Source organism: Notolepis coatsorum (genome assembly GCF_963971535.1).
Source record: "Notolepis coatsorum genome assembly, chromosome: 2".
Lineage (NCBI taxonomy): Eukaryota > Metazoa > Chordata > Actinopteri > Aulopiformes > Paralepididae > Notolepis > Notolepis coatsorum.
In genome coordinates, this window is record NC_140166.1 from 121,458,033 (window position 1) to 121,485,176 (window position 27,144).

The following is a 27,144-nucleotide window of genomic DNA, read 5'->3' on the forward strand; positions in this document are numbered from 1 at the left end:
AAATAAAGTTTTCATTCATTCATTCATTCATTCATTCATTCATTCATTCATTCATTCATTCATTGATTCATTCATTCATTCATGTCTGTCTGAATGTGTGCTATTTGTGTCTGTCTGTCTGTCTGTCTGTCTGTCTGTCTGTCTGTCTGTCTGTCTGTCTGTCTGTCTGTCTGTCTGTCTGTCTGTCTGTCTGTCTGTCTGTCTGTCTGTCTGAATGTGTGCTATTTGTATGTGTGTGTGTGTGTGTGTGTGTGTGTGTGTGTGTGTGTGTGTGTGTCTGTCTGACTGTCTGTCTGTCTGTCTGTCTGTCTGTCTGAATGTGTGCTATTTGTATGTGTGTGTGTGTGTGTGTGTGTGTGTGTGTGTGTGTGTCTGTCTGACTGTCTGTCTGAATGTGTGCTATTTGTATGTGTGTGTGTGTCTGTCTGTCTGTCTGTCTGTCTGTCTGTCTGAATGTGTGCTATTTGTGTGTACTTGTCTTAAAGTAATAATCTCAAACATTTCATAAACTGTCACTATCACCAACTGATATAACACAATAATAATTATATCTATATCCAGTTCATGAATGCTTTTACATCTGCTGTTCTCAGCTGTTAGTTAAATACATGATCTGGAAAATCAAGTGGACGTGTTTTACGTCACCAGCAGCTACAGCAGTTTGTTTAGAATTAATAGAAGACTAACTCAGTAGTTGGTCAGCATGAATTAATAGAAGACTAACTCAGTAGTTGGTCAGCATGAATGAATAGAAGACTAACTCAGTAGTTGGTCAGCATGAATTAATAGAAGACTAACTCGTAGTTGGTCAGCATGAATTAATAGAAGACTAACTCAGTAGTTGGTCAGCATGAATGAATAGAAGACTAACTCAGTAGTTGGTCAGCATGAATTAATAGAAGACTAACTCGTAGTTGGTCAGCATGAATTAATAGAAGACTAACTCGTAGTTGGTCAGCCTGAATGAATAGAAGACTAACTCGTAGTTGGTCAGCATGAATTAATAGAAGACTAACTCAGTAGTTGGTCAGCATGAATTAATAGAAGACTAACTCAGTAGTTGGTCAGCATGAATTAATAGAAGACTAACTCAGTAGTTGGTCAGCATGAATTAATAGAAGACTAACTCAGTAGTTGGTCAGCATGAATTAATAGAAGACTAACTCGTAGTTGGTCAGCATGAATTAATAGAAGACTAACTCAGTAGTTGGTCAGCATGAATTAATAGAAGACTAACTCAGTAGTTGGTCAGTATGAATTAATAGAAGACTAACTCAGTAGTTGGTCAGCATGAATGAATAGAAGACTAACTCAGTAGTTGGTCAGCATGAATTAATAGAAGACTAACTCGTAGTTGGTCAGCATGAATTAATAGAAGACTAACTCGTAGTTGGTCAGCCTGAATGAATAGAAGACTAACTCGTAGTTGGTCAGCATGAATTAATAGAAGACTAACTCAGTAGTTGGTCAGCATGAATTAATAGAAGACTAACTCGTAGTTGGTCAGCATGAATTAATAGAAGACTAACTCGTAGTTGGTCAGCCTGAATGAATAGAAGACTAACTCAGTAGTTGGTCAGCATGAATGAATAGAAGACTAACTCAGTAGTTGGTCAGCATGAATGAATAGAAGACTAACTCAGTAGTTGGTCAGCATGAATTAATAGAAGACTAACTCGTAGTTGGTCAGCATGAATTAATAGAAGACTAACTCGTAGTTGGTCAGCCTGAATGAATAGAAGACTAACTCGTAGTTGGTCAGCATGAATTAATAGAAGACTAACTCAGTAGTTGGTCAGCATGAATGAATAGAAGACTAACTCAGTAGTTGGTCAGCATGAATTAATAGAAGACTAACTCAGTAGTTGGTCAGCATGAATTAATAGAAGACTAACTCAGTAGTTGGTCAGCATGAATTAATAGAAGACTAACTCAGTAGTTGGTCAGCATGAATTAATAGAAGACTAACTCGTAGTTGGTCAGCATGAATTAATAGAAGACTAACTCAGTAGTTGGTCAGCATGAATTAATAGAAGACTAACTCAGTAGTTGGTCAGCATGAATTAATAGAAGACTAACTCAGTAGTTGGTCAGCATGAATTAATAGAAGACTAACTCAGTAGTTGGTCAGCATGAATGATTTATAGAAGACTAACTCAGTAGTTGGTCAGCATGAATGAATATAAGACTAACTCAGTAGATATTATAACATGAATGAATAGAAGACTAACTTAGTAGTTAACACGAACGAATAGAAGACTAACTCAGTAGTTAACACGAATTAATAGAAGACAAACTCAGTAGTTAACATGAATGAATAGAAGACGACTCAGTAGTTAACATGAATGAATAGAAGACTAACTCAGTAGTTAACATTAGGGATGCTCGATATTGGCTTTTTTACCTATACCGATATTGTCCAACTCTTAATTTCCGATACCGATATCAACCGATATCACATTTTAATGCCGCTATCGGCCGATAATATCGGTAGGCCGATAATATCGGACATCCCTAGTTAACATGAATGAATAGAAGACTAACTCAGTAGTTAACATGAATGATAGAAGACTAACTCAGTAGTTAACATGAATGTGTCAGGATTGGGGGGACACACACACACAAAGGACACAGGACACACACGCAGACACACACAAAAAGGGGAATCTTAATGTTACCCCAGAGGGGTGACCACTGGAATCGCTGAGCGATGAGAGAGGATGGGGGAAAACACAAGAATAAAATAAATAAAAGCTGTAGGAAACATAAAACGCCAGTATAAAATGACTGGGGGGAAAATCCAAAGTAACCACCACTGCCTAGCAGTTGAAAACAACAAGAAAAGCAACAGCAATAGAGAAGCATGAGCTTGAGACACTCCTCTACTACTGAGGGAAAACATGAAATGGACAAGCATCCGAACACAGTCAACCAAGCCTACTTAAACCTCCTCAGCCCGAGCGCTCCGCAGATGACATCACGTCTTAAACCATGTATGACATAATGTTGCGTTTTTTTTTCTTCAAATGTAGCCAAGAGTAAAGTGTATACTTTACTGTATAGTCTACGTGCGTAATGACTTGTTTTATTAGGAGATTAGGAGATGCGCTGCGTACAGTAGCCTACACATCATGTCACGCTAACATGTGTAGTGTACTGTACTGTACTGTAGTAGAAGTATGACTACTGTGTATTTATATATTGTCAAAATCAAATCAATCAATCAATACTATAGGGCAGCGCATACAGTATCTATGATCTCCTAATAAAACAACTCATTACGCGCGTATACTATACAGTACACACACGCGTGTTTGTGTGTGTGTGCACTGAGGCAGGTGGCCAGGAGCACGAAACAAGACGGTATAAATATGGAATATTAATACAGTCTATTCCACTATAGCTATAGTGTGCAGTGTTTCCCTTATATGCATTGAATGCATTATTGAATTATCTTATCCCACTGGCAGATAATTTAGCTTCCCCCCCCCTGATTTTGGTCAATTTAATCTTTTTTTAAGAAAACAAGATTAAAATTTTCTTAAAACAAGATTAACATTTTCTTAAAACAAGATTAAATTGACCAAAATCAAGAAAAAAATAAGCAAAATTATCTATGGAATAAGATAATTCAAGATAATTCTACTCAATATTGTACTTATTATACCAAATACAAGATATTTTCACTTGATAAGATTACATTTTTTGCAGTGTACAAATCTGCAGCTACCTGGGCCTCCAGAGCACTCCTAGTGTCAGCTACCTGGGCCTCCAGAGCACTCCTAGTGTCAGCTACCTGGGCCTCCAGAGCACTCCTAGTGTCAGCTACCTGGGCCTCCAGAGCACTCCTAGTGTCAGCTACCGGGGCCTCCAGAGCACTCCTAGTGTCAGCTACCTGGGCCTCCAGAGCACTCCTAGTGTCAGCTACCTGGGCCTCCAGAGCACTCCTAGTGTCAGCTACCTGGGCCTCCAGAGCACTCCTAGTGTCAGCTACCTGGGCCTCCAGAGCACTCCTAGTGTCAGCTACCTGGGCCTCCAGAGCACTCCTAGTGTCAGCTACCTGGGCCTCCAGAGCACTCCTAGTGTCAGCTACCTGGGCCTCCAGAGCACTCCTAGTGTCAGCTACCTGGGCCTCCAGAGCACTCCTAGTGTCAGCTACCTGGGCCTCCAGAGCACTTCTAGTGTCAGCTACCTGGGCCTCCAGAGCACTCCTAGTGTCAGCTACCTGGGCCTCCAGAGCACTCCTAGTGTCAGCTACCTGGGCCTCCAGAGCACTCCTAGTGTCAGCTACCTGGGCCTCCAGAGCACTCCTAGTGTCAGCTACCTGGGCCTCCAGAGCACTCCTAGTGTCAGCTACCTGGGCCTCCAGAGCACTCCTAGTGTCAGCTACCTGGGCCTCCAGAGCACTCCTAGTGTCAGCTACCTGGGCCTCCAGAGCACTCCTAGTGTCAGCTACCTGGGCCTCCAGAGCACTCCTAGTGTCAGCTACCTGGGCCTCCAGAGCACTCCTAGTGTCAGCTACCTGGGCCTCCAGAGCACTCCTAGTGTCAGCTACCTGGGCCTCCAGAGCACTCCTAGTGTCAGCTACCGGGGCCTCCAGAGCACTCCTAGTGTCAGCTACCTGGGCCTCCAGAGCACTCCTAGTGTCAGCTACCTGGGCCTCCAGAGCACTCCTAGTGTCAGCTACCTGGGCCTCCAGAGCACTCCTAGTGTCAGCTACCTGGGCCTCCAGAGCACTCCTAGTGTCAGCTACCTGGGCCTCCAGAGCACTCCTAGTGTCAGCTACCTGGGCCTCCAGAGCACTCCTAGTGTCAGCTACCTGGGCCTCCAGAGCACTCCTAGTGTCAGCTACCTGGGCCTCCAGAGCACTCCTAGTGTCAGCTACCTGGGCCTCCAGAGCACTCCTAGTGTCAGCTACCTGGGCCTCCAGAGCACTCCTAGTGTCAGCTACCTGGGCCTCCAGAGCACTCCTAGTGTCAGCTACCTGGGCCTCCAGAGCACTCCTAGTGTCAGCTACCTGGGCCTCCAGAGCACTCCTAGTGTCAGCTACCTGGGCCTCCAGAGCACTCCTAGTGTCAGCTACCTGGGCCTCCAGAGCACTCCTAGTGTCAGCTACCTGGGCCTCCAGAGCACTCCTAGTGTCAGCTACCTGGGCCTCCAGAGCACTCCTAGTGTCAGCTACCTGGGCCTCCAGAGCACTCCTAGTGTCAGCTACCTGGGCCTCCAGAGCACTCCTAGTGTCAGCTACCTGGGCCTCCAGAGCACTCCTAGTGTCAGCTACCTGGGCCTCCAGAGCACTCCTAGTGTCAGCTACCTGGGCCTCCAGAGCACTCCTAGTGTCAGCTACCTGGGCCTCCAGAGCACTCCTAGTGTCAGCTACCTGGGCCTCCAGAGCACTCCTAGTGTCAGCTACCTGGGCCTCCAGAGCACTTCTAGTGTCAGCTACCTGGGCCTCCAGAGCACTCCTAGTGTCAGCTACCTGGGCCTCCAGAGCACTCCTAGTGTCAGCTACCTGGGCCTCCAGAGCACTCCTAGTGTCAGCTACCTGGGCCTCCAGAGCACTCCTAGTGTCAGCTACCTGGGCCTCCAGAGCACTCCTAGTGTCAGCTACCTGGGCCTCCAGAGCACTCCTAGTGTCAGCTACCTGGGCCTCCAGAGCACTCCTAGTGTCAGCTACCTGGGCCTCCAGAGCACTCCTAGTGTCAGCTACCTGGGCCTCCAGAGCACTCCTAGTGTCAGCTACCTGGGCCTCCAGAGCACTCCTAGTGTCAGCTACCTGGGCCTCCAGAGCACTTCTAGTGTCAGCTACCTGGGCCTCCAGAGCACTCCTAGTGTCAGCTACCTGGGCCTCCAGAGCACTCCTAGTGTCAGCTACCTGGGCCTCCAGAGCACTCCTAGTGTCAGCTACCTGGGCCTCCAGAGCACTCCTAGTGTCAGCTACCTGGGCCTCCAGAGCACTCCTAGTGTCAGCTACCTGGGCCTCCAGAGCACTCCTAGTGTCAGCTACCTGGGCCTCCAGAGCACTCCTAGTGTCAGCTACCTGGGCCTCCAGAGCACTCCTAGTGTCAGCTACCTGGGCCTCCAGAGCACTCCTAGTGTCAGCTACCGGGGCCTCCAGAGCACTCCTAGTGTCAGCTACCTGGGCCTCCAGAGCACTCCTAGTGTCAGCTACCTGGGCCTCCAGAGCACTCCTAGTGTCAGCTACCTGGGCCTCCAGAGCACTCCTAGTGTCAGCTACCGGGGCCTCCAGAGCACTCCTAGTGTCAGCTACCGGGGCCTCCAGAGCACTCCTAGTGTCAGCTACCTGGGCCTCCAGAGCACTCCTAGTGTCAGCTACCGGGGCCTCCAGAGCACTCCTAGTGTCAGCTACCTGGGCCTCCAGAGCACTCCTAGTGTCAGCTACCTGGGCCTCCAGAGCACTCCTAGTGTCAGCTACCTGGGCCTCCAGAGCACTCCTAGTGTCAGCTACCTGGGCCTCCAGAGCACTCCTAGTGTCAGCTACCTGGGCCTCCAGAGCACTCCTAGTGTCAGCTACCTGGGCCTCCAGAGCACTTCTAGTGTCAGCTACCTGGGCCTCCAGAGCACTCCTAGTGTCAGCTACCTGGGCCTCCAGAGCACTCCTAGTGTCAGCTACCTGGGCCTCCAGAGCACTCCTAGTGTCAGCTACCGGGGCCTCCAGAGCACTCCTAGTGTCAGCTACCTGGGCCTCCAGAGCACTCCTAGTGTCAGCTACCTGGGCCTCCAGAGCACTCCTAGTGTCAGCTACCTGGGCCTCCAGAGCACTCCTAGTGTCAGCTACCTGGGCCTCCAGAGCACTCCTAGTGTCAGCTACCTGGGCCTCCAGAGCACTCCTAGTGTCAGCTACCTGGGCCTCCAGAGCACTCCTAGTGTCAGCTACCTGGGCCTCCAGAGCACTCCTAGTGTCAGCTACCTGGGCCTCCAGAGCACTCCTAGTGTCAGCTACCTGGGCCTCCAGAGCACTCCTAGTGTCAGCTACCTGGGCCTCCAGAGCACTCCTAGTGTCAGCTACCTGGGCCTCCAGAGCACTCCTAGTGTCAGCTACCTGGGCCTCCAGAGCACTCCTAGTGTCAGCTACCTGGGCCTCCAGAGCACTCCTAGTGTCAGCTACCTGGGCCTCCAGAGCACTCCTAGTGTCAGCTACCTGGGCCTCCAGAGCACTCCTAGTGTCAGCTACCTGGGCCTCCAGAGCACTCCTAGTGTCAGCTACCTGGGCCTCCAGAGCACTCCTAGTGTCAGCTACCTGGGCCTCCAGAGCACTCCTAGTGTCAGCTACCTGGGCCTCCAGAGCACTCCTAGTGTCAGCTACCTGGGCCTCCAGAGCACTTCTAGTGTCAGCTACCTGGGCCTCCAGAGCACTTCTAGTGTCAGCTACCTGGGCCTCCAGAGCACTTCTAGTGTCAGCTACCTGGGCCTCCAGAGCACTTCTAGTGTCAGCTACCTGGGCCTCCAGAGCACTCCTAGTGTCAGCTACCTGGGCCTCCAGAGCACTCCTAGTGTCAGCTACCTGGGCCTCCAGAGCACTCCTAGTGTCAGCTACCTGGGCCTCCAGAGCACTCCTAGTGTCAGCTACCTGGGCCTCCAGAGCACTCCTAGTGTCAGCTACCTGGGCCTCCAGAGCACTCCTAGTGTCAGCTACCTGGGCCTCCAGAGCACTCCTAGTGTCAGCTACCTGGGCCTCCAGAGCACTCCTAGTGTCAGCTACCTGGGCCTCCAGAGCACTCCTAGTGTCAGCTACCGGGGCCTCCAGAGCACTCCTAGTGTCAGCTACCTGGGCCTCCAGAGCACTCCTAGTGTCAGCTACCTGGGCCTCCAGAGCACTCCTAGTGTCAGCTACCTGGGCCTCCAGAGCACTCCTAGTGTCAGCTACCTGGGCCTCCAGAGCACTTCTAGTGTCAGCTACCTGGGCCTCCAGAGCACTCCTAGTGTCAGCTACCGGGGCCTCCAGAGCACTCCTAGTGTCAGCTACCTGGGCCTCCAGAGCACTCCTAGTGTCAGCTACCTGGGCCTCCAGAGCACTTCTAGTGTCAGCTACCTGGGCCTCCAGAGCACTCCTAGTGTCAGCTACCGGGGCCTCCAGAGCACTCCTAGTGTCAGCTACCTGGGCCTCCAGAGCACTCCTAGTGTCAGCTACCTGGGCCTCCAGAGCACTCCTAGTGTCAGCTACCTGGGCCTCCAGAGCACTCCTAGTGTCAGCTACCTGGGCCTCCAGAGCACTCCTAGTGTCAGCTACCTGGGCCTCCAGAGCACTCCTAGTGTCAGCTACCTGGGCCTCCAGAGCACTCCTAGTGTCAGCTACCTGGGCCTCCAGAGCACTCCTAGTGTCAGCTACCTGGGCCTCCAGAGCACTCCTAGTGTCAGCTACCTGGGCCTCCAGAGCACTCCTAGTGTCAGCTACCTGGGCCTCCAGAGCACTCCTAGTGTCAGCGGACACACCAAAAACATCCTAGCAAATTCACACGCACATGACTCCATGAACATGAATAACCTATCTCTAACATTTCTAAGGTATTTTTAAGATATTTCTCCGGCAGCGTGCGCTAATATGGATTTCGGCGGCACATGCGCACGCACAAATATGGATTCCGGCAGTGTGCGCGCAGCAGTAATTTGAGTATTACTGTATTAAGTGATGTGTTTAGTTCTTGAGAAAAATTGTAAACTATCTAATAGTGACAAAATCAAGTAAGTCAAATTCATGCTTATTCATCCTACATCCCTTCTGTCGGACTTGGACAGCACGTCTGTTTTCCGGGGAAGATGATCAGTTTAATGTTTATCCACTGGCTCTTACAATGTATACAATAAGCTAGGGGTGGACGGTATGGTCTAAAATTTATATCACGGTATAATTTGAAGCATAGACGGTAACGGTATATATCACGGTATCAGTGTTTCCGTTAGAATATTTTTTTTTGCCTGATAGGCAGGCTATATAAATAATGACATCCTCAAGGCACGTAGATTTATAATATTTTAACTTAAAACTAGGTTACTTTTTTTTTTTTTTTAAACTTTGACCAGTCAGCTGGTTCTTTTAGCGTTTATCGCTTTTTCATCGCATTCATACTTGGTCAAGTTCGACCGACAGAAGCAGGCTGAAAGGGTTCAGATGGGGGGAAAGACACTCTGGGAAAGGCACGGCTGCCGTCCGGGATTCGAACGCGCTCAGCCCCAGATCCGTGACGAGCACGGTTGTCCACGGCGCTGAAATAGCACTCGCGGTACGTGGTGCAGGGTTTCCGTTAGAATTTTTTTTTGCAGGTCTGAGTGTGGGATAATGGGATAAATTCCGGTCAGAGTTTATTGAGCTTAAAAACAATTGATATGCCTATATAAAGAATGACATCATCAAGGCATTTATAATATTTTAACTTAAAACTAGGCTACTTTTGCGTATATACAGTCATTAATATATTCCAAATAAAATAAGTCCCTCGAGACTTCGTGCTGCTGCCGACTTGAGGTGTCGGTGGGCAGTCTGCCCGACCTTAATAAACAGCAGTCTGTTATAATCACATTTTTATGAGCTAACGAATTCCGTTATATTGGACATTTATATTAATTATATCAAGCGAAGAACTGAACATTATCGTGGGTTTGCGTGATTTATATCTCCACCTCCCAACGACTTGGTGCTGGTCATAATGTCCGGTGAAAATAATTCCCTCTAAACACAATTTGATTATTTGAATTGTATTAAAATAGGCTAAAATTAAATAGCCTATGCGATGAACGAAACAATCATTTGTTTCATCGTTGCTTCACCAAGCAGCCGGTCTAATAATGACATTCTGTTGTCAGCGCGAGCTGGCTGCTGATATATTTACGTGAAGCATGGAGCAGCAGTGTTTTTAGGTCCGGTCTGGAAACCGCTCAGCAGCGCCCCCACCCAACAGCTGAATTGCCAATGGCTGAATTGGAGTACTGCACCCTGCCGGCCGGCAGATGGATGCTTCTCGCAAATATATCAGCAGCCAGCTCGCGCTGACAAGACAATGTCATTATTAGACCGGCTGCTTAATGATTGTTTGTTTCGTTCATCGCATAGGATATTTAATTTTAGCCTATTTTAATACAATTCAAATAATCTAATTGTGTTTAGAGGGAATTATTTTCACCGGACATTATGACCGGAGAGATTAAATATGTCGGACTTCAACAGATTTTGCCGGTCAAAAACCGGTAATTACCGGCTAACGGAAACGCTGACGTGGTGAGCTACTGGAGCTCCCCCAAAACTAGGTTACTTTTGCGTATAAAGTCATTATATTCCAAATAAAATAAGTCCCGAGTCCGTGCTGCTCCCATTGCAAACAGCGGGCTGGATGCTGGATTTTGCTAGAAGCTAGTAGCTGCAGAGCCGCAGAGCCAGCGGCGCTTTCAGGTCTGGTCACAGCTTTCAGCCGTTGGGTGGGGGGGCGCTGTTGAGCGGGCCTGTGAGACCTGAAAGCGCCGCTGGCTCTGCGGCTCTGCAGCTGCATGCTATTCGCAAATCCACTGCTGCAGCCGTCCTCCCGTCCTCTCGTTATCATAACACTACACAGCACACGCATATCATAATGTTTACAGCAAACTGTAGTTGATCACCAGGTATGTTTTATTAACGTAGAATAATTCATATAAGAAAAACGATAGGGACATCTCTTACCTTTCTCCACTGGTTAAAAATGCCAGGAACTGAAATTGAAACTTGCTGTGCGCCGTGGTGATATGTGTTTATTATGAAATGACAATTGCGTGTTGACACGCCCACTGCGCGAAGCCTCCTAAATAACTTTTTCCAGTTTGCACATATCTATTATCTATGACTAATTCTATCTATTTTTAGGGGCAAATGCGATTGAAATAGTCGCGCTGTGGTTACATGACGTCATTGCTATTTTAGAGCTGCTCTACCGGTTACACGGTATAGTCAAAATCCATACCGTAGAGCAAATTAATACCGTTTATACCGTATACCGTTTATACCGTCCACCCCTACAATAAGCAATGTCCAAAAATAACAAATAAAACCAACAATATTTATTGATTTATTTAGTTATTTATTCACCGTCATTTGCAGTGTTTGTGTAGTGCTATTATTTATTTTAGGACATCACGATGCATCGTGGAGGCATGACTGTAAATGTAAAACATATTTTTTATCATACAAATATTGTCATATTTATTATTATTATGATTATTTAATTCCAAGGATTCACCATGATTCCTCCCAAATAAAGCCCTTAAGAACACGACGCACACCATTCTGTCCGATTTACGACTGCTCTTCAGCGCTCCTAAATCCTGCTCTTAGTTAAGAGCGAATCCAGGAGAAAGACTCAGAAGACACAGAAAGACTCAGAAGAAGCTTCTATCCCCAGGCCATCAGGCTGCTCAACGAACATTAAACACTATGCAACAACCATCAAATGCACACAGCACATACACCCACACGCACACACTCACTTTAAACAAACAACACACTGCAGCACCCACTCTCCACACTTTAGATCACACAAACACACTTTATATTTATTGGTAAAGGATTTGCACTACAACTCGTACACCTTACTGTAAATTGTACCTAAATTGCACCTCATCCCATTTCTGCCTTGCACTATATAGTATTGTATATTAGTACATTGCATAGTATATTGTATATTGTATGGTAACTCAGTTACTTCTATTCTGCATCGAACATTGTACATATGTCTATACTGAACACTGTGACTTCTATTTTTACTTCTATTACATGCTATACTATTTTATTTCATACTTATCTTGTCTATCACAGTCTCTGGAGCGTAACAGTAAGAAGCATTTTGTATAAAAGTGTTCTGTACTTCTGTATGACAACTATTAAAGAAACTTGAGAAGGGACCGTTTGTGAATCCCAAAATCGACCCGAAAATGTCTTAAGTGGAGCTAGGAAAACATTTTGTCCGATATTTTGTCTTAAGTCTGTTGGTGAATGAGACCCAATGAATAGAAGACTAACTCAGTAGTCAGCATGAATGTTCAAGATGGACAGCAACTCAGTCTCATCATCACATCATTTTACTTGTACATTGCAGTCGATGGTCCAGGTGGAGACGTTAGGAGAGTTGGGTGTGTTCTTCACTCTGTTCGTGGTGGGACTGGAGTTCTCCCCTGAGCGCCTCCGCAAGGTACTGAAGTCATAATCCATCATGTAACATATCCAGTCATAATCCATAATTAGTATAGCCAGTCATAATCTATAATGTAGTATATAGTCATAATTCACAGTGTAACATATAGAGTCATAATCCATCATGTAGCATATACAGTCATAATCCATCATGTAGCATATACAGTCATAATCCATAATGTAGTATACAGTCATCCATCGTGTAACATATACAGTCATAATCCACCATGTAGCATATCCTGCTAACCCTAACTGCCATAAGTCCCCTCATCACCACAGCCATGAACCACTCCCTCCAAGCAGGCCATGTCCACCTGCTTTAAAAACAGCCATCATCACACCCCTCCTGAAAAACCCACCCTTGGGGCGGCTGGGTGGCGCAGCGGACATTGCACTCGTCACCAACGCAAGAGACACCGGTCTCGAATCCGGCTGTCAGCGTTGCCTCCGGCTTGGGCCGGCCGTCATACTGACTCAATTGGCAGAGTCAGCGGGAGGGAAGTCGATGGGTGGTAATCTGGTCGTTGTAAACAGCGACTCCTACAGGTCGGTCAGGGCGCCTGCACAGCAAAAGACAGGAGATGGCGGGGGCAGTGTGAGCCTCCCACACGTTACACCTCGCCAATGAGAGTCTGCGCTGGCAGGTGAAAAGAAGTGGCTGGCTGCCTCCACATGTATCGGAGGGGACATGTGATGGGCTTCTACCCTCCCTACGACCGACCTTGACCCGGAAGTTCATGCAAACTACAGGCCCATCGCCAACCTGCCCTTTCTATCCAAGGTGCTGGAAAAGGTAGTGGCCGCCAAACTTCACCAACACCTCAAGCATAATAACTTCAGTAATAATAATTTCAGTCAGGGTTCCGCTCAGTCCACAGCACAGAAACAGCGCTGGTCAGGGTCACTAATGACCTTTTGATGGCTGCTGACAATGGTTCCCCCTCCCTCCTCATCCTCCTGGACTTGTCAGCAGCCTTTGACACAGTCGACCACACCATCCTCCTCGACCGTCTTCACTCCTCCATAGGACTCTCCGACTCTGCACTACTGGTTCACCTCCTACCTCACAGACAGAACTGAGCGTGTTTCCTCGGGAGGCGCTAATTCCCGGACACAGCCTGTCACCTGCGGCGTCCCCCAAGGTTCCGTCCTCGGCCCCACCCTCTTCACACTATACACTATACTTGGTTGTGTCATCAGCTGGCATGGGATATCCTTCCATTGGTACGCTGATGACACCCAACTCTATCTCAGGACTGCCCCACTCCTCTCTGCCCCCCTACCGTCACCACTGCCGTCACCTTCATCCACACTGACCACCTGCCTTGAGGACATAAAGGCGTGGATGACTCACAATTTCCTGCAACTAAACAGCTCCAAGACAGAAGCCAATCTAATCGGCACCCCACACCAAATCAAATTATCCCCAATAACCAGCATCACTTTTTCCAGCCAGAACCTCCCCCTCTCATCTGTAATCACTAATCTGGGCATACAAATTTACCCCCACCTGACCTTTGACTCCCACATTAAGCACTTGTGCAAAACCTCATTCTTCCACCTTAGAAATATAGCCAGACTCCGTCCCACACTCACCCTGCCAGATGCGGAAAAACTTGTTCACGCCTTTGTCTCCTCAAAGCTCGACTACTGCAACGCACTGCTCATCGGACCACAATGGAAACAAGCCTTGGCTTTATTGTGTTTTATCCATTTTTGACCAGCGTTATTGACACTGTTATTGTCTTGTCTTTTAAAATGTTTTTTTTGTCATACGATTTGTGTCAAAATAAAGTATTCAATCAATCAATCAATCGGGATCCCTAGCAAGAGCATCCAGAAGCTCCAGTACATTCAGAACTGTGCTGCTAGGATCCTGATGAGAGTGAGGAGATATGAACACATCACACCCAGACTCCCTTCCCTACACTGGATCCCCGTCTCCTTCAGGATTGAATACAAGGTCTCCCTCCTCACCCATCAGTACATCCATAGTAATGCCCCCTCCTATCTAAAGGAACTCATCGCTCCCCCAACCTCCACCCGCTCCCTCCACTCTGGACACTCAAACACACTCAAACCCATACACAGGACACACCTTCGCTCCTCTGCTGTGGAATGCCCTCCCCGACCATCTGAGAGCACCACAGTCCGTTGAGGCTTTTAAAAGGGGCCTTAAAAACATTTATTTTTAACAAGGCATTTGCCTAAATGGACCGACCGATGCCTTGTGTGTTTTTTTAATTATTCTTTTATTCTTATTTTTATTTTTTTTATCTGAATGTTTCTTCCATTTCATTGGTTGTTTTATTCATTTTAATTGTTTTTTAAAATGTGTGTATGTTTGCAGGTATGGAAGACATCGGTGCAGGGGTCCTGCTGTCTGAGTCTGCTGATGGTGGGGGCTGGCTTGTTATGGGGACAGGTCTTGTATATCCGTCCCACTCAGACCGTCTTCATCTCTAGCTGTCTGTCCCTGTCCAGCACTCCCCTAGTGTCCCGCTTCCTGGCAGGAGGGACCAGAGGGGAGAAGGAAGGTAGGTGGATGTGGGTAGGCGGGTAGGTTCCTCCCGGGCAGCGCGTCGAAGTGTCCTTGAGCAAGACAATTAACCCCTAATTGCTCCTGTAATGGGAAATATTAAAGGACAAAACGACAGTTTACAGACAGATACATCATGTTCACACAGTAGCATCTGGCCATAAAGTGACAAAGAGCTCTGGTCAGACGTATATTAAATACACAGTTTCAAGACGTAACATAATACATCAGACACGATGTTCCTAACTGGAATGTTAAACAACCTTGCTAGCAGAGGAATAGATTTAGGTCAAAAGTCATCCTCTCCTCACATTAAAGGGACCGTAGTCTCTGCCAGTGTCTGACTAGCAAGCTGATGATATCACAACACAGATCTATAATGACATGATAATATATTCCACGACAACTCCCCTCTTTGATAATTAATCACAAATCATTATCACTTCATAATGACAACTAAAAATATTATCACTCCATACCATCAACGCCAATAACCCTAAAAAATGCCAAAAACAAGACTTTAACTTATAATTCAACATGCAGAATACGGGTAGACTACTGTCTTTAATATCAAATGGCAAAAAACATAACTTTATTGAATAACTTTATTACATCAACCAACCCCTAGAGGGAGACATTAGTCCACATATAAATGTGGTCGGGAACACAGTGTCCAAGCTCCGGGTTCCCAGTCACCAGGCTGAAAAGAATCACAACAAAACCAAGGAGAGTATCTTGCAGAAACAATAACAATTCCTCCATGCAGAGGCAAAAACGAAACAATCCTGAACACACTTTCTCTGCTATGAGTGTTTGGAATTGTTTGGAACGCCGCGTTCCCAAAACAAACTTCAGGGTGAGAAGGGAAAAAAATTATAAAAATCACCCACTGCACCTTTAAAAAGGTTTTGAAGGTTTGCTTATATTATAAAACAAAACAGGAAACACTTGACTTTGAATGTATACAAGAATGAAACATAATCACTTAAACAATTAAATGTACATCTGTAGCGTGTGTTTCAAACTTGCTTCATTTGTAGAATCTCAGGTAGGCCCCCCCCTTCTCCGCCACCAAACACCCCCGGGCCGATCCAGTCCGATGGTTCCCTCGGTCGCCCAAGATGGTCTGTTCTCTCGCACTGTCCCTGGCTCGCTTCACAACCGAAACAGGCCAACTGTCTTCCCCTCCGATGAACGAGGCTCGGTCAAAAGCCTGCTGGTGAATCGCAGCCAGGACCGAACTGTCTCTTAGCACTTTATCTTCGGCCAGTGATGGGCCAGCGGTTTAGCTGGTAGTCGAGCAGTAGGCCAGCTGTGGTCAGCTGCTGGGCAGTGTCCGATGGTCCCAGCCGCAGAACAGAGTGGAGCAAGCTGGACAGCTCTCTGCCTCCTAGTTAGCTGGGGTCAGCCGGGCACAGCTTCCTCTCACTGGGGCAGTGGTCAGTAGGGCCGGCGGGCATTGGTTTGGCACAGAGATGGAGGACCCCCCCCTGAGAAACTACAAAGGAGAGGGGTACATAGGTGTACGTGGGAGAGAAGAGACAAAGGAGAGAGATGTGAGTGCCAGCTGGAAAACAGAAATCTGTATATCTCACAATCCATTCTCTTTTTTTTCTCTTTTTTATCTCAGCCACGCTTCAAAATTTTTTGCCCGCTATCACATTCCCTTCATTCAAATCACATTCATAGTGTTTACAGTGCAATAAAATTGTTCTGAATTACTGTTCAACAGTTCAAAGTCGTCTTAACCCCTGTTCTGTATCACAGTTCAAAAAGAAAAAACATGACAGTCTTCTCGACACACAGACACATCATAGACAGTTACACACTAAAATGGTAGAAAGGTCAGTTTCCTCTAAATATTAAAAATAAAAAGCTCCACTTGCAGCGCAAAACCCCTAATTAAACAATACGGAGCGCGCCCTTATCTTAAATTTCCATTCGGAAATAACTGCAGTTATGACCAGATAAGGTATTAGGAAACCAGTTACAAACAAGCAAAACAGCGGTCTCTTCTTCTGACAACAGGTAAATTCCCTCACGCACAGTCCCAATGCCTGCCCCCTTGTGAGAAAAAATCCCCATATAAAAATAGAGCAGCGTTTTAAAAATATCTTTGAGATTTCTCAAAAAACCCAGTCCTCGCCTTTCTTTCGGAACTGTTGCCTGAACCAAATAATATTTCCAATATACTTGTGGTACACTTCACCTCGCCTTACTTTCGGGTAACAAGTGTAATCCTCGCCTTTCTTTCGGGACGTACCAAGATTGAGAAACTATAGAAAAAAACCATTGCCAGTCTACCAAGCACACAGTAATATACACAAAACAAATAGCTCTGACAGGCACCACGTTCTAGTTTAGACCTCAAATTTAAAATTTAAAAATAAAAATGTTTTAAACAGAAATCAGAATGTCAACATCTCACCGAGTGTCCCTTATCACGCGTCCAAGGTCCATGCCGGAGGCGACAGCCAAGCGGACGGCGCAGCCGGTTCTCTCCCCTCCCAGTGCACGGAGAAGGTCGAGACAGGGCAGCTTTCCCCTGGAATCCCAGGATTCACCCTTTCTGCAGAGTCCGTTTGGCGGCCGACCTCGACACCCATCGGTTAAAAAATAATAAAAGTCTCTCGTTGCCATCTGCTATGGGAACGCCACCTCATCTCCCTCACCCCCTCGCCCCGTCCCGACTCGGCATCCGCGAAACCGCCACAGTCCAGGGGAGAGAAGGGGGGAGACAAACTAACGCACCCACCAACAGAATGGCCCGCTAGTTAAAAAATCCCATAAACATCTCTCGTCACCATCTGTAATGGGAAATATTAAAGGACAAAACGATGAGCCGTTTTATATAAATCATTCTGAGTCATTATTAATAATAGAAACGTTTATTTCACCGTGGCCACAATGAAAGGACAGTTTACAGACAGATACATCATGTTCACACAGTAGCATCTGGCCATAAAGTGACCAAGAGCTCTGGTCAGACGTACATTAAATACACAGTTTCGAGACGTAACATTATACATCAGATATGATGATGAAAATGGCCCAGTTAGGAGAATCAACCTTGGCTAGGAGGTGATGTTCACGATGTTCCTAACTGGAATGTTAAACAACCTTGCTAGCAGAGGAAAAGATTTAGGTCAAAAGTCATCCTCTCCTCACATTAAAGGGACTGTAGTCTCTGCCAGTGTCTGACTAGCAAGCTGTACAAAGATAAAATGATATCTCAACACAGATCTATAATGACATGATAATATATTCCACGACACTCCCGATGAGCAGGTTGGCACCTTGCATGGTTGCCTCCACTGTCGGGTGTGTGAATGTGTGAGTGAATGGGTGAATGTGAGGAACAAATTGTAAAGCGCTTTAGTTTGGATAAAAACTTTATATAAATGCACCATTTACAATTTTAGGTAGGTGGAGGTAGGTAGGTAGGTCCGTATAGGTGTCTGTGCCCATGTGTATTCCAAAATACTCCTGATATGACTTTTGTGAAGATCACAGAGTGGTGTTTATCCTTGAGGCAGGTCATCCATTCTCTGTTCTTGGATGAACTGTGTGTGACAGGTGAGCTGGACTACAGTAGCGTTCTCCTGGGGATGTTGGTGATGCAAGACGTTCAGCTTGGTCTCTTCATTGCTGTCATGCCCACTCTGATCCAGGCACAGGCTGGAGACCTGGACAGGTCAGTTAACCTTTATATGAACACATGACATACATACATACATACATACATACATACATACATACATACATACATACATACATACATACATACATACATACATACATACATACATACATACATACATACATACATACATACTGTACAATACATACTGTACAATACATACATACATACATACATATATACAAACAATATAAACATATATATACATACATACATACATACATACATACATACATACATACATACATGCATACATACATACATACATACATACATACATACATACATACATACATACATACATACATACATACATACATACATACATACATACATACTGTACAATACATACATACATACATACCGGTACATACAAACAATATAAACATATATATATATATATATATATATATATATACATACATACATACATACATACATACATACATACATACATACATACATACATACATACATACATACATACATACATACATACATACATACTAGGGCTGACCTCGAGTAGTTCAATATTCGACTAATCGATCGAAAGGAGCCATAGTCGACTGGCAACCTCTTAGTCGAATGCAAAAAAAAAAAACGTATTATATATTATTTTTTATTATAATACATTTTTTTAATCATTCTTTCCAAAAGCAAAGAGGCCTATAAGCGTGGCCAACGCTAATGGCGCATATACCAGCGAGGCTAACTGCCTAAGAAAACATCAAGATGTATCCATCAGTGGACCAATTGCATGCTTTCGCAGAGGACAAGAAGCCTTCAGTCGACTCCTTCAGACATTAAGCACCCCCCCCCCCCCCACAGCCCAAATGGCATTCGGTGGGCTGTCAACTACCCGTCGACTATCGGAAAGATTTTGGCCAATCAAAGTCGACTATACAAATCCTTAGTCAGGGACAGGCCTAATACATACATACACACACACACACACACACACACACACACACACACACACACACACACACACACACACACACACACACACACACACACACACACACACACACACACACACATATATACTGTACATACATACAAACATAAATCCATACGCACATATGCATACACATATATACATACATACGCACACACACACAAACATACACACACACACACACGCACACACACACACACACACACACACACACACACACACACACACACACACACACACACACACTGGACTGGAGTGTATTCCGTGATAACACAGCCAATATTAACGAATACACCGAAACGGTGATTGACTATGTCTGTACTCTGGTAGAAGAAACAATCCCCTCCACCAAAATTAAAATCTACCCAAATCAAAAGCCCTGGGTAGACAAATCCGTCCGTGAGGCTCTGAAAGTGCGCACATCAGCATACAACACCGGGCTGGTGACAGGCAACATGGAAAAACACAAGATGGCAAGATACAACGTCAGGAGAGCAGTAATAGAGGCAAAACGGCGTTACAGGGATAAAGTTGAACTTCAGTTTGAACAGGCTGACTCTAGAGGCATGTGGCAGGGCCTCAGAACAATGACAGACTACAAAGGCACCCCCCTCAAACTGAACAGTGACATCTCCTTAGCAAATGATCTCAATTCCTTCTATGCGAGGTTTGAGGCTGTGAATAACAACACCAGCCTACAAACCACGGCAATGGGGGGGGGGGGGTCTGCTGATGGAGACTCAGTGTTCAGGGTAACAGAGCATGAGGTGAGACGGATCTTTAAAAAAGTGAATATCAGGAAGGCAGCAGGACCGGACGGCATCCCCGGCCGCGTCCTAAAAGTCTGTGCCGACCAACTGGCCCCGGTATTCACTGACATCTTCAACCTGTCCTTGGAACAGGCTGTCATCCCCACCTGTCTGAAGAAGTCCACCATCATCCCTGTACCCAAAAAATCTACGCCCGCTTGCCTCAACGACTACCGCCCTGTAGCCCTCACCTCCATAGCCATGAAGTGCTTTGAGAAGCTAGTGAAGGGCTACATCTGTTCCTCTCTCCCCATCAACCTGGACCCTCTGCAATTTGCATATCGCCCCAACAGGTCCACGGAGGACGCCATAGCCCATGTGCTGCACACAGCAGCATCACACCTGGACAAGAGGCAGGGGAACTATGTGAGAATGCTGTTCATCGACTACAGCTCAGCATTCAATACCATAGTCTCCTCCAAACTCATAGCCAAGCTCAGGGACCTGGGCTTGAACTATGACCTCTGCCAGTGGGTCTTGGACTTCCTGACGGGCAGACCCCAGGTGGTAAGAGCCGGCAACTGCACCTCCTCATCCATCACGCTCAACATAGGGGCCCCCCAGGGCTGTGTTCTGAGCCCCCTCCTCTACTCCCTGTACACACATGACTGCGTAGCACAGCGGAACAACAACACCATCATCAAATTTGCTGATGACACAGTAGTGGTGGGCCTGATCTCTGCCAACGACGAAAGGGCCTACCTGGAAGAGGTAGAGAACCTGTCACAGTGGTGTCAGGAGAACTGCCTCTCCCTGAACGTCAGCAAAACAAAAGAGATGATTGTGGACTTCAGGAGGTCGGGGGTCAAGGACTACAGCCCCCTCAGCATCGACGGGGCACCGGTTGAGAGAGTGAACAGTTTCAAGTACCTCGGAGCCCACATATCCGAGGACTTGACATGGACCACACACATTGACAGTGTTGTGAAGAAGGCACGACACTCAGGCGCCTAAGGAAGTTCCAAGTCAGTCAGAAGATCCTTAGGAACTTCTACTCATGTACAATAGAGAGCATCCTGACCGGCAACATCACCTCCTGGTTTGGGAATAGCACTGCACAAGACCGTAGCAGACTACAAAGAGTGACACGTTCAGCCGAACGCACAATTGGAGGGGGGCTTCCCACCCTCCAGAACATTTACAACAAGCGGTGCAAGGGGAAGGCTAAGAGAATTATTAAGGACTCGAGCCACCCAAACAACTGCCTCTTTGAACTGCTGCGGTCAGGCAAGCGATACCGGAGTCTTAAGGCGAGCACAGAAAGACTCAGAAGAAGCTTCTATCCCCAGGCCATCAGGCTGCTATACGAACAATAATCACTATGCAACAACCATCAAATGCACACAGCACACACACCCACACGCACACACTCACTCAAACAAACAACACACTGCAGCACCCACTCTCCACACTTTAGATCACACAAACACACTTACACTTTATATTTATTGATAAAGGATTTGCACTACAACTCGTACACCTACTGTGAATTGTACCTAAATTGCACCTCGTCCCATTTCTCCATTTCTGCCTTGCACTATATAGTATTGTATATTAGTACACTGCACAGTATTGTATATTGTATGGTAACTACGTCTATTCTGCATCGAACATTGTACATATGTCTAAACTGAACACTGTGACCTCATTTTTTTTACTTCTAATTTTACTATGTTATTTTATTTCATACTTATCTTGTCTTGCACAGTCTCTGGAGCGCAACAGTAAGAAGCATTTTGTATAAAAGTATTCTGTACTTCTGTATGACAACTATTAAAGAAACTAAAGAAACTAACACACAAACAAACATACATAGACAGTGTTCTAAGCCTAGTGCTCTTCCTGTGTTCCACAGTCTTCTCTTTGGGACTCTGCATGTGCTCCTCCTCCTGGCTCAGGTGCTGTTCTCCCTGGCTGCTGTGTTGTTACTGTGTGCAGTCCTCAAGTCTTTCATCATCGGCCCCTACTACAAGAAGCTGCATGCTGAGAGCAAAGGCAACAAGGAGATCCTGGTGCTGGGAATGACTGCCTTCGTCTTTTTCATGCTGACGGTACAAACATCTTATCACTTCTCTCTTCATTCCGGTTATCCTCAAAGTGTGAATAAATGCCCACTTTACAAAGTAAAAGAAGTAAACTGACAAAACACAAAAATCAACTCGTGCTTCTCAGATGATGTATCATGTTTATAAATACCCCTTAAATTAAGTCTTTACTATTATGCACTCTGCTACCTTGCCTATATTACTAACTACTATGCTAGTATGTCTATACTAGTATGCATTCAAGACTGTAGCACTCAAGTTTAACACTGTTTGACGAACAATATCACTGACACTTAGCTGCCAGAGTTGTACCCTTCCTGCTGACTTGTTGCACACAACTTGTAAGTTGCTTTGGATAAAAGCGTCAGCTAAATTACTAAATGTAACAATGTAAATGAGAGCGTTGATAAGCCTGAACCTTTGATAAACCTTTCATAAACCTTTCCTAGGTGACAGAGTTTCTAGATGTTTCTATGGAGCTGGGTTGCTTCCTGGCTGGAGCGTTGCTCTCCTCCCAAGGTCACATGGTCACAACCGAGGTCATGGGATGTATCGAGCCAATCAGAGACTTCTTCGCCATCATCTTCTTTGCCTCTATTGGTCAGAATCTTTTTTTAATATATCTATTGTATTCCTCCTGAAAGAGTACTGATTCAGTTTTACAGTCTTCTTCTCTGTACTTCATTCTCATGACCTACAGTAGGTGTGTCTTTAAGGTGAGATGTACTAATACCAGGACTGTCCTGAATACCTTTTTTTGGACTTCGAAGCTTCAGTAGTAAATACCAGTGATTAGTCGAAGCTTCATTCTTTGTGCAGGTGTGCTAAGTTTCAGTGCAGTGGGTTGTGGGTCTAATGTGTATTAGTGTGGGTGACACAGTAACACACAGTCTTAGAATCGATCTTATTCTTTCTTTATTACTCCGCCAATTTTTGTCCGACTACTCCTCCCAGAGCTTTTCTATCTCAACTTATGGCCATTTCTTTGACAGTCACGTTCCACATACACACTAATGGACTCTCCACTCTGAAATCTGCGATTTCTCCGTTCCTTTGCTTGTCTTCCGATCACCACACGGCCCACAATTGTCGACTGAATTACACATTATCGCACATACAGTAACCCTTCATCAACACCATGAAGTTCTCATATTCAAATATCTAAGCTTCATCTTTTATCGTTTTGCTTATTTTTATTTTTATAATTATTGTGAGAGTGACAGAAGCGCTGCCTCATTGAAATGCATGGGAGGATGGATTTGTGTCAGTTAGGATTTGAATCCATTAAGGCTTGCAGTGTGCATGTACATTAAAAAAATTACTTTAATTTAAAGGGACAGGTACATGAATGAGCCTCTTACACTTTCAAAGGGAAAACCAGACACAGACACTCTATATTCATTGATTTAGGTTAACCACGCCCCCTTTCTAAAGCCACGCCCCCATTCTGAAGTCAAGCCCATAACCCTGGGCTCGAACCCAGCATCTCATGCGTTAGTGGCGAGTCCCGCCGCTTTGTTTAAATATATTTTCAACCATAGACTTCTATAAAGGCTAGATGACTCACCCGCGCTTCTGGCCAATGGAGACCGATGTTGCCACATGTCGGCCATCTTACCACAGGCAGCATGCCCACTCATAGCATTTCTACCAAAGGTAGCCACATTTCTGGCAGACGGTCTCTGATTGGCCGACGTCAGTTTCTACACTGGTTAAGCTTAGGCAATCTTCGAAGTTGGTTAAGGTTAGAGTTTGTCTTAGAGCGTGGCGATAGAACGCCAGGTAGTTTGCAGGCTGTTTGACGTGGAAATGGGCAAAGACACAGCTCGTCACGCTATTGGGCGCACATGTCACATGACCAGAAACGTCTGCCAGAAATGCGGCTATGGAAAGTATAGACGCCCACTCTTAACATGTCTATGGTGCATATACTATTGAAATAACCATAGCTTTCTCAATTTTCAACCGATTTTCAAACTGTTTGGTTTGTTATAAACATCAGCGATGTAGTTATCATACTGCATACTTATAATCAGGGATGCTCGATATTGGCTTTTTTACCGATACTGTTACGAAGGATCAGATTAAACCGAATATATATATTTATTTATGGATATATATTGAATAGTATTTGTATGTCGTTTGATATCCCTTGTATATTCCTTGTACATATGCACGGAATATCCCTTTAGCCTACTATAGCCCATAATAGTTCATTCTCTTATTGGACAAAGGACCAGGCGCCAGGGGACCAGCCCCTGGCGTCAAGTTCAAAGGTACCGACGAGACATGTCCGTACTAGCCCCGGCTCCGCTCAGGGATACGGCTACCGAAATGAGAGTGGCACTATTTGTTCACCGTGCATATAAATATGGCGCAAGTAAATGTAGAAGTCCCTTACCCTTCTTCCCAACTTAGTAACAGAACGTGAAGCCTCACCCACGATACGACGTGCGGTGAAGTATGGCCTGTTTGGCCTTAGAATAGCATTGAGACCTCGTGCCAATTAATAACTGAATTGTCAGAGTTTGGCACTGTACCGTCGAGTGCGACGTATTTCTATCAAGTAATAATAGTCTATCGTGTATGGTGCATCGTGCGGTTAGAGTTCTAAAGTGACCAGCATCTCCAACGCTTCCTCGTGTTATCTAGAGTCTTATCCAGGTTGGGCCGACCACATGGCGCTTTCATCCGAGGAGATCTAGGCGAGGACCGAGGGACATGTACACTGGATTACCTACCCGACGACTGCTGAGCCCTATGCGGCTGGAATATATATTTGCTTTGGTACTGTGATTTGTGGAGCGGATAATCGCCGACGCCTGTGAGTGTTGGATTTACCCCCGAGAGGAGTCAAGTTGAGTCGGCGCTCAGAGAGACTGAGGTCGCCTAGCTTCTTCTTCATTGTGGAGCTACAGCCTACAAGAGAACCAAGGTGTATTCATCTGCGGATCAAGAGTCTATTGCACTGTCTTCTGTACTTGAAGTCTCCATAGATATCGTTGACCAGACGGTCTACTACCGACGGCTCTCCGACCCCCCCTACCGGCTTACAACCGGGAGGACCCCCCTCCAGAATATCCCGCTATATCATTAAGTGTACCATAGATATAATTCCCTAAGAGCCAGGTTGTATACTTGCTTCCTGCGTAACCAGAGATTGGACATTCAGTGTTGATTTGCCTACGAGTACTCATTTGCCTTACAAGTGCATTCAAATGATAAATGTAAGATAAATATTCTATGTACCTTTTTGCTCCATTAAATATTTGATTATTACCTTTGACTGGAACCGATTTCATTGTGGAAAGTGTTCATCATATTTAGATATCGTGTACTGTATGGCCAGTAGTTAAAGTACATAAAGCGGTAGTGGTTTAATGATACCATACTTATCAATACAGTCATGGAATTGTACCCCTCAGTTACAATTGGTCCTTCGAGCCGGAGGGTAATTAGTGTAATATTAATATAGTGGTATTAATATTGAAATGGCCTATGATGAACACTCCACGAAACGGTCCTCCTAAAGTAGAACGCCCGCAGCGTAGACGGCAGCCACCTCAGTACTTAGAGGATTACGCTGCCAGTATACTACCTAGCCTTCTACAGACGGTAAACGCGGTAAAAGTAGAAAGTAAAATTATGTCCGACCCTATCAACCAGGATACCCCGACCACAGAGGCCCTAGTGGGTTCTAATGTAACTGACCAAGCTCACGGTGGGGACCAGGAGGGAACCGACACGACTTTACCCCCCGCCAAGACCGAAGAAGTAGTCCCCGAAGAGCTCCGGGAGGAAGACAACCCTCCAGAGATGGAACTCTGCACGGTACAAGATGAGGAGAGCGCCGCGGAGATAGAGCTCCAGGACTCCCCGCAGGAGAACGCATCTCCAACGAGTACTGCCAGGAGCGGATCACCTCAACCAGCGTCTTCCCCCAGCGAGGCGGACAAGATGCTGGCACAGGCGTTCCTCGCCAGCCTAGCAGCCTCAACAGAGCGCGATCGACTCCAAGCACAGACGCTTAGTGAGCGCGAACATTCTTCCATGGAAAGAGAACGCATTCAAGCGCAGCAACGGAGCGACGAAGATCGTATACGTCTAGAGATTAGACGCCTTCAGACGGAAGAGAATATGGTAAGAGACCACGCCGAAGCCCAGCGCGCCACCGCCGGTGCCCAAAGAGAAGCAGAGCGCGACATCGCTCTCACCAAGCGCGAAGCCGAGCGCGACCGATTACAAGCGCAGCTAATGGAGCAGCTGATCGCCAGGGTAACACCCCCTCCCTCCACACGGGGTTCCAGGGCCTCGTCAAGACACGGGTCAAGGGCACCCTCCCCTAACCGATCAAGCGACCCTGAACTCGACCACCAGAGAGAGCCTATACCCCCCTCCGAACCCCTTCCCCGACCGGTCCCAGTGAGACCCAGCTACAAGGAAGGAACGGCGTACACCGCGGAGAGGCTAAATAGACGACTACAGGATCTAGATGACCTGACAGAGGAAGAAGAGGGAGAGGAGGAGAGTCAAGCCCGACAGCAGCACAGTACTCCACAGGACCAGGAGGTCCAGTACAGCCCAGGCTATACCCCCGCGGCTCTGCGCTACAGACCCCCGACTCTATTCACGGGTGAGCATGACGCACGACCAGTCCCGAGGAATAGCACCTGGACCAACGGGCCATGGTACCCTGCCGGTACCAGCCCACCGAGAGGCGTAAGAGGAGACTCGCCTAGGAGGCCTCTCTTCCAACGCTCACCGATGTGCCAGCCATCCACGGCGTCATACATTGGCACACCGACGTTTCCAGACTTCACCCATGAGAACCGAGCACAGTACACGGAGCTACGGATGTGCTTAGAGACAATGATGGTGGATGTAGCTGATGAACGCCACAAGTATGCTATCCTATTGAAGC

The 27,144-nt window shown here is 46.5% G+C and overlaps 1 protein-coding gene across 6 annotated transcripts in view; it reads left to right on the forward strand.

Moving 5' to 3' along the window:
* The window catches only part of tmco3 (transmembrane and coiled-coil domains 3), a 77,786-nt gene that overhangs the window by 36,425 nt on the left and 14,217 nt on the right, over positions 1-27,144 (forward strand). For all 6 annotated transcript variants that reach the window (XM_084308953.1, XM_084308958.1, XM_084308955.1 and 3 more), the window contains 5 exons: positions 12,078-12,170; positions 14,523-14,709; positions 18,288-18,405; positions 22,034-22,229; positions 22,673-22,823. In XM_084308953.1, the coding sequence (XP_084165079.1) occupies positions 12,078-12,170; positions 14,523-14,709; positions 18,288-18,405; positions 22,034-22,229; positions 22,673-22,823 (745 nt within the window). The remainder of the gene's footprint in view (positions 1-12,077; positions 12,171-14,522; positions 14,710-18,287; positions 18,406-22,033; positions 22,230-22,672; positions 22,824-27,144) is intronic.